Source organism: Phyllostomus discolor, chromosome 2 (genome assembly GCF_004126475.2).
Source record: "Phyllostomus discolor isolate MPI-MPIP mPhyDis1 chromosome 2, mPhyDis1.pri.v3, whole genome shotgun sequence".
NCBI classification, from domain to species: domain Eukaryota; kingdom Metazoa; phylum Chordata; class Mammalia; order Chiroptera; family Phyllostomidae; genus Phyllostomus; species Phyllostomus discolor.
In genome coordinates this window covers 164,935,903-164,948,144 of record NC_040904.2, presented here as the reverse complement: position 1 = coordinate 164,948,144, position 12,242 = coordinate 164,935,903, and the positions used below count along the sequence as shown (strand labels likewise).

At 50.4% G+C, this 12,242-nt stretch overlaps 2 protein-coding genes across 8 annotated transcripts in view; one reads left to right on the top strand and one right to left on the bottom strand.

Annotated features, from left to right (window-relative positions):
• SCN8A (sodium voltage-gated channel alpha subunit 8) overlaps positions 1–8,440 on the top strand; it is a 217,663-nt gene extending 209,223 nt beyond the window's left edge. For all 7 annotated transcript variants that reach the window (XM_036019004.1, XM_036019007.1, XM_036019006.1 and 4 more), the window contains one exon: positions 1,873–8,440. In XM_036019004.1, coding sequence (XP_035874897.1) covers positions 1,873–3,020 — 1,148 coding nt within the window. In that variant the 3' untranslated portion in view covers positions 3,021–8,440. The remainder of the gene's footprint in view (positions 1–1,872) is intronic.
• Positions 8,441–9,180: 740 nt separating this feature from the next.
• On the bottom strand, positions 9,181–10,134 carry LOC114513033 (transmembrane and death domain protein 1-like). Its single transcript, XM_028532146.1, has 2 exons — positions 9,679–10,134; positions 9,181–9,597 (listed from the first exon to the last, which is right to left on the bottom strand). The coding sequence occupies exons 1-2, from the start codon at positions 10,132–10,134 to the stop codon at positions 9,181–9,183; spliced, it is 873 nt and encodes a 290-aa protein (XP_028387947.1).
• Between the last annotated feature and the right edge of the window lie 2,108 nt (positions 10,135–12,242).

Sequence of the window (12,242 nt, the reverse complement as noted above, 5' to 3'; positions counted from 1 at the left end):
AATATTGATGAATCCCTATGATTGGAAGATTTTCTTTTTGTTTAAAGTAAATCCCTCATGTCAGTTGAAGCCCATGTTGCCTCACCAGCAGGACCAGGCCCTGAAGGGAGAGACCGTGTCATTGCCTTCCCTGCAGCTGCCATTCCCCAGCCTTTTCATCTCCTCTCCCTTCTGCAGCCCCTCGTTGGCCTCCCGTTATTGCTCTGTCCTTTCAAGGCGAGCAGTCTGGTAGAGGTGGACCCCTGGCTGAATGTGAACAGAAGAAAAGCCCCCTGATTTGTACATTTTCACCATCTGCCTTTATTTCCTACTAATGCCTTGACATTTCTATCTGCTGATATAGATTTTAAAAGTTAGAAGCTCTGAGTTAAAAGCTACTCATGAGCTGTCTCCTTAGTGTCGTAGATTCATTTGGTGGGGTAGTGACATGGAGCAATGAGAAACCAAAAAGGCTTTACAGCCCCAGCCAGGACGCTCAGCTGGTTAGGGCGTCGTCCCCATAAGCCAGGGTTGTAGGTGTGATCCCTAGCCTGCCCATGAATGCCCTCATGGAACAACAAATCAATGTTTCCCTCTCTCTCTCTCTCTTTCTCTCTCCTCCCTCCTTCTCCCTTTTTCTTTCTCTCCCTCCCCCTTCCTCTCTCTAAAAAAATCAGTAAATAAAAAAATTTTTAAAGATTTTATTTATTGGCCCTGGCTGGTGTAGCTCAGTGGATTGAGCACAGGCCTTCGAACCAAAGGATCGAGGTTCAATTCCCAGTCAGGGCACATGCTTGGGTTGCGGGCCAGTTCCCAGCAGGGGACGCATGAGAGGCAACCATACATTCATATTTCTCTCCCTCTCTCCTTCCCTTACCCTCTAAAAGATAAATAAATAAAATCTATAAAGAAATTTATTTATTATTTTTAGAGAGGGGGAAGGGGAGGAGGAAGAGAGGGAGAAAAACATCGATGTGAGAAAGAAACATTGATCGGTCACCTCTCAAACGCATCCCAACCAGGGGCGAACCCACAACCCAGGCACATGCCCTGACCAAGAATCAAACCAGCAACCTTTTGCTTTGCAGGATGATGCCCAATCACTGAGCCACACGGGTCAGGGCAAATTTTTTTTTTAAATGTCTGTTCAGATCCAGGAAGAAGATACTTTGAAAATTGGTGGCATTATCAGAATGACTAAAACGTCACAGCCAAAGGGCAGTGAGCGCATAGGATGGAGTGAGGCCCTCTCATTCACTGTCTGTGGGTGTGGAGGTTGGAGAGTGTTTTGGAGAGGAGCCCCAAACACCTCAGGAAGCCATGCATGCACAAATATGAAAACAATGAATTATTCTTGAGTGGGAAAACAGACCAATGAGGACCTACCTGTTCATGAAGTTCAACCATTATCATGAATAGTCTAAAATTATTTTAACACCAGAGACCAATCTCACAATGTTAAGTCTCAAAAGCAAGTTAGAGATCTAAAAAAAATTTGACCTAGAAAGATGGATACATTTTCATTCCTTAAGCATGGGAAGATGCTATGTGTGTATTATTCATGGGCTCACACATAACAAAACCATAGAGATGCCACAACGCCCCACCTGCAGGACTGCGGCTGCTGCTGGGGACGAAGAGAAAGCAAATTTGGTGAATGCTGGCACCTCTTAAATCTGGGCGTTATGGACATAAGTGTCTGTTTTATTGTTTCCTCTTCTTTTTATATGTTGAAACGTGATTTTTTTTATCATGAGAGTTCAGATTGAACAGTAAGGCACTCATTCTATAAAGTCCTTTGAACTTAAGGATTCCATAATGCCGGGTGACGTAAGTACAGAGAAGGGACATCTCCACTGTCAGTAACATATCTTCTTCTACTCCTCTTCTTAGGAATGTTCCTGGCTGATATAATTGAGAAATACTTTGTTTCCCCAACCCTATTCCGAGTCATCCGATTGGCCCGCATTGGGCGCATCTTGCGTCTGATCAAAGGTGCCAAAGGGATTCGTACCCTGCTCTTTGCCTTAATGATGTCCTTGCCTGCTCTGTTCAACATCGGCCTTCTGCTCTTCCTGGTCATGTTCATCTTCTCCATCTTTGGCATGTCCAATTTTGCATATGTGAAGCACGAGGCTGGCATTGACGACATGTTCAACTTTGAGACCTTTGGCAACAGTATGATCTGCCTCTTTCAGATCACAACCTCGGCTGGGTGGGATGGCCTGCTGCTGCCCATCCTAAACCGCCCCCCTGACTGCAGCCTGGAAAAAGAACACCCAGGGAGCAACTTCAAGGGAGACTGCGGGAACCCCTCAGTGGGCATCTTCTTCTTTGTAAGCTACATCATCATCTCCTTCCTCATTGTTGTGAACATGTACATTGCCATCATCTTGGAGAACTTCAGTGTAGCCACAGAGGAGAGTGCAGACCCTCTGAGTGAGGACGACTTTGAGACCTTCTATGAGATCTGGGAGAAGTTTGACCCTGATGCCACCCAATTCATCGAGTACTGTAAGCTGGCAGACTTTGCAGACGCCTTGGAGCATCCTCTCCGTGTGCCCAAGCCCAACACCATTGAGCTCATTGCCATGGATCTGCCCATGGTCAGCGGGGATCGTATCCACTGCTTGGACATCCTTTTTGCCTTCACCAAGCGGGTCCTGGGAGACAGTGGGGAGCTGGACATCCTCCGGCAGCAGATGGAGGAGCGGTTCGTGGCGTCTAATCCTTCCAAAGTGTCTTACGAGCCAATCACAACCACGCTGCGGCGCAAGCAGGAAGAGGTGTCGGCAGTGGTCCTGCAGCGTGCCTACCGGGGACATTTAGCGAGACGGGGCTTCATTTACAAAAAGACAGCTTCCAATAAGCTGGAGAATGGAGGCACACACCGGGAGAAAAAGGAGAGCACCCCGTCGACAGCCTCCCTCCCGTCCTATGACAGTGTGACTAAACCTGAGAAGGAGAAACAGCAGCGGGCAGAGGAAGGAAGAAGGGAAAGAGCCAAAAGACAAAAAGAGGTCAGAGAATCCAAGTGTTAGAAGAAAGCAAAAATTAAATATTGTACAGATTTAAAACTTGCAAGTGAAAGATTGTTTACAAACTTCCTGAATATTATCAATGCAGAACAGCTGTGGAGACACTTTACCCTGAAGATCTATACCAAACGTAGTCTGCTTACCATGTACCACGGTTGCATCTTGAGCAGTGACCTGCCCAGGGCAAAGGACCCTGCTCCCTGGACTCACAGATTTTCTAACGCTTGGGCAGGTGGTTACTGCATGTTCCACATCAGTCAATGCAACTTAGGACAAAACTAAACAGGATACAAAAACAGAGGAGAGGCTGCCGGAACCAGCATATTTCCGTTGCAGCCAAATGGATTTTATTTTTTTCATTTCGTTGATTCTCAGAAGCAGAAAGCATCACTTTAAAAGTTTGTTTGTTCATGCAAACTATATTTGCATTCGTACATTAGTTAAGCTAAGCAGCAAAAAGAAAACACACACATACTCACATTTAGCCCATGTCATTTAATTGTCAGTTTCTTTGACATAAACCGCATCTTCTCCACATGGGCTTCACATGGTTTGGAGATGGGTGGGGGAAAACAATCAGGTTTCTTCAGGCTGAGGAGGACTTGCTCAGGCCGATTCCAAACATTGTGCTTGTTCAATGCATAGAAATGATTTGCATGATGGCATGCCGTGATCAGAAGTCATGCATGAGAACCATACACCACAGGACACTCCTGATCCTCTCCCCTGCCCTGGGTCAGCCTTGGGACAGGACCCAGCCCTGCACCGTTCACTGTATTTGGAGAAAAAATGGTAAGAGTTCCACACCCGCTGCAATTCTTTATGAATTCGTAGAAGTCTTTCATACACCTTCTGGGTAGGGAAACGCAACCAACCGACCACCACCAACAAACACGAACCCAGTCCGACAAGCAGATGGATCCGTCGCGTGTCTATGTTTAACAGACATCTCTAACATACAGCCATTGTTGCACATTTCGAAAGACGAACTGTTTAATGCTGCTCTGTGTCCCATATGTGGGGAAACTTTGATCTCAAATGGCTTGTATTAATGTCACTGTAAAACCAAATCCTAGGGCTAAAAACAAAAATCAAAAAAAAGTTCATTTGTATTTTGCAATATTTATGATGATTGTTTAGCCTTCATACTGGAGAACTGACACTAATTTGGGGTAGAGGTAAAAATGCTATTCATAGTAGCATGTTATCTCTAGGGGGTGATTTAGGGAACTTAAAACCACCTTTCGTTGGGGGTTAAGGGGTGCTCATTTCATTTAGTATCACGTCCTTTGCATTATGGCTTTCTCTGGGCTCGGGTCCACGTGGAGAGGGGTTCAGACACTGTGAGCGGCCTCTCTCCTCCAGAGGGGCTGCCACAAGCTCCCACGCTGCATGACCCCTCTCGCCTCCATCGCATCTCCACCGAGCAGGGCTGCCTTCCCCCACCTCTGTGGGTGAGAGCAGCAGCGCTGGGGCTGTGGTTTCTTTCATTTATCGTCAGAATGAGCCATCACTGGTGGGACCTGAGGTAGAGATGGAGCCGCCTCTGAACCAAGCCCACTTGGTTTCTTTATTGCACTGGTTCTCATGAGAAAGTGATTTAACATTAATTCTTAGACGTTCCAGCTTCCCCCTGCACATTTCCTTTCAGCCGGTTTTGCTGTCTGCTTAGCGACCTGCCCATTGTCATTGAAGGGTGGCTTTGGGGGGCGGCGGGGGGCGTCCTATCTTCCATTCCATCTCCTGCTTTAGGGAAGGCAGTTTTTACTCCAGGGGTTTCTCATCCCATGACTAGATTTCAAAGCCAAGATGCTGCAGTTGAATGTGTCAGGAAGTCTATACAAAGACTGAGGAGAGATTTTTAGCTTGCAAACCAAATCAAAATAAATTCTTCCTGAACCATACAATAGAGGGGGGAAAAGCAACCCATAATCAGACACACCAATCTGCCTTGCAGTAGAAGCACTTTGGATGTATTTTCACCGTCCACCTGACTAGTTTTGTGTAGAACAAACCACGGCAAGTCAGTAAGCAGAGCTTTCTGTCTTGTTGGACCAGTAGATGCTGTCCAGCTATCGTAAGCCTGCTTCTGCGGCATCACCCGTAGGACTTGTGCACTACACGCGACACCGGGTTGGGAAGGCATCTCTCTCAGTGACGCTGCTAACTGCTAGGACGAGTGTAGAGTCACCTGTACAGGCTACATCGTAAACAGCACAAAACAGAAGCTGACACGTGCGGTTATTCTTTTTAAGAGAATTATAAATACTGTAATATATCATTTTATTTTATTGGCATGCCTTTTTGTAAATACAAATTAAATTATGAAATAGGAAATGGCTTCTGGCTTCTGCCATTGTCATGTTTATTTTTATTTTTTATACTTTTCTTTCTTCTTAGAACTTAGATGCTGTCAGCCAATGTACATCCCCAAACCAGACAGACAGACAAAAAATTTTTTATTGCTAATGGTCTTTTCCAAAACAACAACAAATATATATATTTTTGTTCCAATGTGCAATAAATTCTAACCACTTCTATGCAAGATTTGGCTAAACTTCATAATTGTTCTTAGGTCTCGAGATGGGCAACAGAGCTATTAAGATCCCACGTGGTACCCCAAGTGCTCATGCTCGTGATGGCATTAAGCTACTATTGATGAGGTTTTTCTGAGATCTGCCCTTTCTCCTCCCCAGACCCTGATCCCTGCCCAGCAGGCCATCCCCTCAGTCACACACATACACGTGGGCCTGGGTATCCGACGCCCACCTGCCAGCCTCACAGGGAAGAATCCTCCTCTACTCTATTTGAAGTTTCACTTTTATTTTTTTTTTACATTTCCCACCTTCCTTTCCCTCCCCACCACCCCGTGCTCACTCTCACCCGCCCTGCTCCACACTTCTTTGGTAGTAAATGACACCATCACCAGCAGTTCACACCCGCAGTTAACAGGCATCAGGCATCGAGGGGAGGGAGTCGGTGACGCTGCCCTGCGTGCGTCCTCCCTGAGTGGGTAGGTGGCAACGCTTTGCCAGATATTAACGAAGCCAATCAAACAGCAGCAGCAGCCACAGTATCACTGCACATATATATATATAGATCTATAAATAGAATATAAATATATTTATTTTTTGTAGCCAGGTCCTTGGTGCAGTATTTATATTCCACAATCCACCTTTAAAAAAAAAAGGACAAAAAGCAAAAAGTCACATGTGATGCTGTTAATTTAAAATGCAGAGCCAAAGCCACTGAGCAGCCGCTGACACGGTTGCTGGTTTGTGTGAAAAACACTTTCCCCTCTTTCCTTAACCTCCTTGTTGCTTAGGATAAGGAGCTCCACAATTTAAAGCAGCGGGCGAGCGCAGGAAAGACTTCCTGAGTCAGCATGACCCACACCCACTCCTCTCCAAATGAGCCTCTTTTGGCACCAGAAGCCGACCTGGGAGAGATAAAGAGAAACTCCCAGTCAAAGCTCCTGGAACGGCAGTGCCCAGAGTTCTTTTATTTTTCGCCGCAACCAATGTAAACTTGTAACAGACCAATAGTGAAGATTAGTGTATTAGTGAATGCATGGAGGCCAGCACTGCTCTAAATGAGACATGACAAAGCGCACATCACAACTATAAGCCAAAAAGGAAACAAAATAAAAATGACCCTTTTTACTGTACAAGGGAAGCCTGTCTTGGTGTGTGTTTGTTGCTTATCTATCCCAATTCTTGAGTCCTGGGAGGGGTCTGGGAATTGGGACCTTAGTACATGTGGTAAAAGGGGAATGGGAGAGAGAGCCTAGGGTCTCTGGCCAGGTTCTGACTGAGAAGCAGAGATTGGAGAGAAAAGCAAGGTCCTGACCCCCCCCCCCCCCCCATTCCCATTCACCCATTGCATGTGGCATTCCTCCCCCTGCTGGGCCAGTGCTTAAAGGCCCATGAAACCCCTTCCTCACCAGGTCACCTGGCAAAGCTCCCAGAGATGATGTCAGCCAACCCAGCTGAGCTGGCCTTACTTCTGCCTTTTTCACCAGTGTGTGGGGAAAAAAAACAAACCTATCCCAATGCCCCAAAGCTTGGGTGTGCACGATGCCCAGCAGCCTCCACTCTGCTAGCTAATGCTGGGCCTTGCCCTCCATCACCCCACAGATAAACCAGCAGACTAAGGCTGGTCTCATTCACAATTGTGCAGGGGTGAGGGGTACCCCTTCCCTTCCCTCTCCCTGCCCTGCTTTGGGGACATCCCTCTCTAGGCCATGTCTCCCGGTCCGGGAACACTCTCAGGAGGATTCTGAAGTGCCCACTCTAGTCCACTCCAGTAGCTCCACTCTGGAGAGAGATGGCTGGTAGGTCAGTGCCCGTCCTGCCCCGGCCCCCAGCCTCCAGGCCTACTGTGGAGGTGAGATCGCCATGGGTTATGACTTTGTGACTTGAGTCCAGGGCATCTTTTGTAACGATGCCCCTTTCTTTTCTCAGATGTTGCCCAAAGTTTTGCAAAAAGCTTCGTTCATTTTCAGGTACCCCCACCCCCCAAAGAATTGGCTGCAGCTAGCCAGCCAGGGGGACATGAGGAGAGAAGAGGAAGTCTGGGCTGGGAGGGGCCCGAGGGTTTGCACAGAGCCTGGGTTGGGACTCAGCTCTGTGCTTTCTTGGATTCCCTTTTTAGGATTACCAAGATTTCCTCTGTTAAAACGCTCCTGAGGCACCCCCTGCCCCTGTCCCCCACTGCTGTTTGCTGTACATAGAGGCCAAGTGGGGTGGGGCGGGCGGGTGTGCACATGTGCTGTATGTGTGTGAGGAATGTATATAGGTAAAGGGGAGCGGGGTCCAGTGGTTCCAGAAAAGGGACAGAACTCCTGTGTTCCATCCCCAGCTCAACCGCTGGCTCGCTGTGTGGCCTTGGGCAAGTCACTTAACCTCTCTGTGCCTCAGTTTCCCCATCTGTAAAATGGGGATAATAATACTGACCTACCTCACAGGGGTGTTGTGAGGCTTTAACTAAATGTTTTGTAAAGTGTTTTGAGATACAGAGGCAAAGGCACTAGGGAAGGGCAAAGTACTATTTGGACTTAAGGAAGATGAAATGGTACCATAAATGCTGCTATTCTGAGAGCCATTTTAAACTGCACTGCTCCAACCACCCCCGCTTCTCATCACCAGGACAGCAGGTCGAGAAAATATCTTTCCTTTCACTTGCTTCTGGGGTTTATGATTATTCTAGACACTTAATTTTTTCCCTTGCTGTATCTCCTTCCCTCACCCCCTCGACTTGTTCCCTGTTCCGTTTATGCGGAAATGGCGGAAATGCTTGAGAAATGAGAATGTATAAGTGGATTGGAAGTTTATAGTCTGAAACTTCAATTTTACTTTGTACTGTACATCTTTTTACTTTAGAATTTGCAATAAAGGGTTACGTCAATCTTGTTTTCAACTCTCCTCTTGGACTGGCCTGTCATTTTGTCCTTGCTCTCACACCAGCGTCCCTTGGCCAAGGGTGGATGGGACGTCAAGTACTCCCACCCAGGTGGACCCCACAGCTGTCCTCTTGCCTTCCCTGTGACAAGGGACACAGCCTGAGCAGTGGGTGGGAAAGGTTTGGGGCTCTAGGGGCACCTCCCCGAGGCCTTGCCCGAGTGGGGAGGGAAGCTTGGGGGCAGCAGCCTCGGGAAGTGGGCACACCTCTAGCTGTGTCATCCCCTACACGCTCCAGCAGGGCCTCAGAGTGAACAGAAGTCCCGCAGTTTGTTCTGGTCCCCGCGGTGCTTCCCAGGCTCCCTTACTGCTGGCAGATTATTTCCTCTGGAGCTAACACTTGCAGGTCAGGCAGCTCTAGGTTAAAAAACCTAATTATGCCTTGAGTTTTAAAAATTAGGTCAAATAATGTATGTAAGTGCTTAGCGTAGGGCCTGGCACAGTTAGTGCTCAATAAATGGTAGCTCCTGGTAGAGAATAATTTTGAAATAAGAAACTAACGCTGACAATAACTGGGGGGAGGGACCTGCCTGCTACTCCCGCCCCAGACGGGCACCTGAGCCCTCCCTCTTCTGGGGACAGCAACACTCTTGACCATGCCCGTCATTTCCAACGAACTAACAAACCGATTACTCCATGCTTGGCGAGTTTCATGACTTTTATTATACATCAAAGGCAGCACTCCACCAGGACTGTGCCCCGCTTTACAGCCGGGGGCACTGGGGTGAGGGAGGATCTGGCCCACCTGTAGCTCGGACCGAGTGGGCCCAGGCCCCCTGCGATAGGAGCTGCTCCTCACTCACGAGCGGCTTCGCCTCCCACCAGCTGTGGGCCTCGTCGGGCCTGAGCCAGGCAGGGGTGGGCGGGCCGGGGCTGCCGGGCCGCACTCCGTCACCATCGCCGCCCGTGATCCACAGTGTCAGGAGGATGAACAGCGCCCCCGCGCCCAGTGTCCCCACGAAGCCCGTGAAGAGGCCCAGCGCCAGCGGCCCGGCCCAGCCCAGAGGGCTGCGCTCGTATGGTGCCTGCGGCAGTCGCTCCAAGACCAGCTCCAGTTCATCCCAGTTGGGCTCCGGGACCGAGGCGCGGCGGGAGCGCGCGGCCGGGGCGGGGCCCGGGGGCTGGGCGGGGGCGCGGGCGGGGGCAGGGGGCGCACCGGGCTGCAGGTAGCCCTGCCCAAACTTGCGCAGCTGCAGCGTCGCCTGCTGGTGGAGGTTCTTGCCCAGCTCCCGGGCCACGTCGGGGCGGCCGCAGCGCCGCAGGGCCCGGGCCACACGGTCCCAGGGCAGCGTCAGGGCTTCTGCCGCCAGCCAAGCCGCCAGCCCCTCCCGGCAGCCGTCGGATACCTCCTTGGGGTCAGCCGCCGGGCCCGTCGCCTCCCGTCGCTGCCGGCCGGGAGACCCCGACCTGGTCCCTGGCGGTTCGGGTTCGGCCCGGGCCAACCGATCCTCAGACAGTCTGGCCAGCTCGGCCTCGACATCCGGCTCCGGCGCCTTCAGGAGCGACTGGAAGTGGCTGCACTCCTCCGGGGTCAGCAGCTCGGCCAGACGGACAGCCGTGTGAGGACCCATGGCGTCCATGGCCCCCGCCAGAACCAACACCCAGCCCCAGAGCTCCAGGGCCAGGACAAGGGCCCCAGTTGGAGCCCGCCTCGCCATGGCTGGCCGTGGTCCGACCGACTGTGGGGGAGGGGCTGCTCGGAATGCCCGTGTGCTGGGGGAGGGGTGCTAGCGCCCACGGAGGTGGGGCGGGCGGGGCTTCCCACATTCAGCTACGAGGGCAAGGGGTCCCCAGCACCTTGGGTCGTGGAAAGGGGTCTCCAATGCACGCGGCTGGCTAGAGGATCATCTCCCAACACCCAGAAGTTAAGAGGAAGGGACTCACGAAACCCAGGTATTGGGGAGAGTTTCCCGAGATCGGGAGGGGCTGGCTAGTGGCCGGCCGTCCCACAAACGCCTCAGATTCAGCAAGTCTCCAGCATCCCTTCTAACCACTCACTGCCCATCCTCATCCTCCGCCCATGAGCACTAGCTGTCGGTTATCTCTGATATCTAATCAACATCTCAGTTTTCTTCTTACCAACTAAACACCAAATATATATAGGCCGTCATTTCCCATCCTCCCTTGTCTGGGCAAGGCAAACCAGTCCCCACCTGCCTCCACACGCCGGGGCCCCTGCACTACGGCTCCTTTCCCCTTGGCGCTGGCCCTCTTGGCGTTCTTGGCCTGCACTCCGCGTTCTGGCTCAGCCTGTCTTCAGCGGACTCCTCAGCAGACAGGTCTCTTCTGGAAAGGTCTCCCTGACGGACGGTATCCTATCTACTCCCATAGGATTTTTACTGCCTCCCTCATCACAGTGGAGGATCCATCTTTTTATGTTTGTTTGTTTGTTTGTTTTTAGAGAGGGGAAAGGAGGGAGAAAAAACATCGTGTGCCTGCCCCTCGCATACCCTCTACTGGGGACCTGGCCCACAACCCTGCCATGTGCCCTGACTGGGAATCCAACCAGGAACCCGGTGGTTCGCAGGCCCACGCTCAATCCACTGAGCCACACCAGCCACAGCTGGAGGGTCCATCTATTGTCCCCATATTACCTAGTGAGAAAGGCTCCAGTAAAGATCTCTTGAATCTCAGTGTGTGAATTCTTAACTTGCAAATCAGTCGTGTCCTGCCCCCCACCCCCAGCTCTACACAGGCACAGATGTTCCTCATGGTGCAGCGTTTCTCCCAGTGATTCCTCCAGCCGCACTTGCCCCCACCTCAGCCCTCGTTCTATGCTCTTATGCCAAGTCACACATATGCCACAGTTGCCGGCCTCCACAGCTCTGTCCGCTGTACCCACTCCTGTCCAGGAAGCTTTTCTGACACCCCCTGGCCACCGTTGTGAGTCCGTGTCTTTTCTGGACGTTCTTGAGATAGACTGTGCATCCTTCATCAAGACACTTTATCTGGGAGTTAACTAATTCAAGGACTTATTGTCTTCCATGTACCAAATGTGTCACATATGAGAATAAAAATTTTGATGTGGCCCCTCCTCAGGCAGCTTTATGAAGCTGTATTTTCAAATGATCCCTTTTTGAGCTTTCCCCACCCTGTCCTGTGGCATCTCCAGAACAGCGGCTGTGCTTAGTCATTTCTATATTCAGTTCCAGTGTCTGCACAGTAGGTATACAACAAACCAACTAGACAGTGAGGAGGGTCTGGACTTCAAATAGCCGGGAGAGTTGGGTTTGCTGAACCTTGGGACAATGCCCCGGAGCCCCCATGCCCAAGCACACCCTCAGCTGTTGCTCTCAGAGGGGAAACTGCTTTGCCTCCCGAAAGCCCGGTGTGTACACTAAGCCCTGAGCCCTGGGTGCACTGATCCCCTCACATTCTGCTACATTTTCAATCACTTTAGAATATTTTTCAAAGACCTCAGGAAGTTGTGAGTCCAGACCTCTCTTGGGTGTCCCCACATAGCTTTTTCAGCAAGATGCTCCATCCTGGTTTTATCAGTCTCCCAGTTTATGATGAGTTGTCAAAGATAGTTTGGGGGTTGGCAAAGGGTGGCAGACAAAGGATTCTGTGTGACCTTGAAGACTGGAACTCGGTTATTTCCATGCCCTGCCCTCTGGGTACTTCCCCTCCATCCAAGAATGGAATATAAGTATAACCACTGCAGCCATCAAGGGCTGCAGTCCAGGTGGTGGGTAAACCTTCCTCTTTTGCCCCTTTCCTGCATTCATTCATTCATTCACTTATTCATTCATTCATTCAACACACA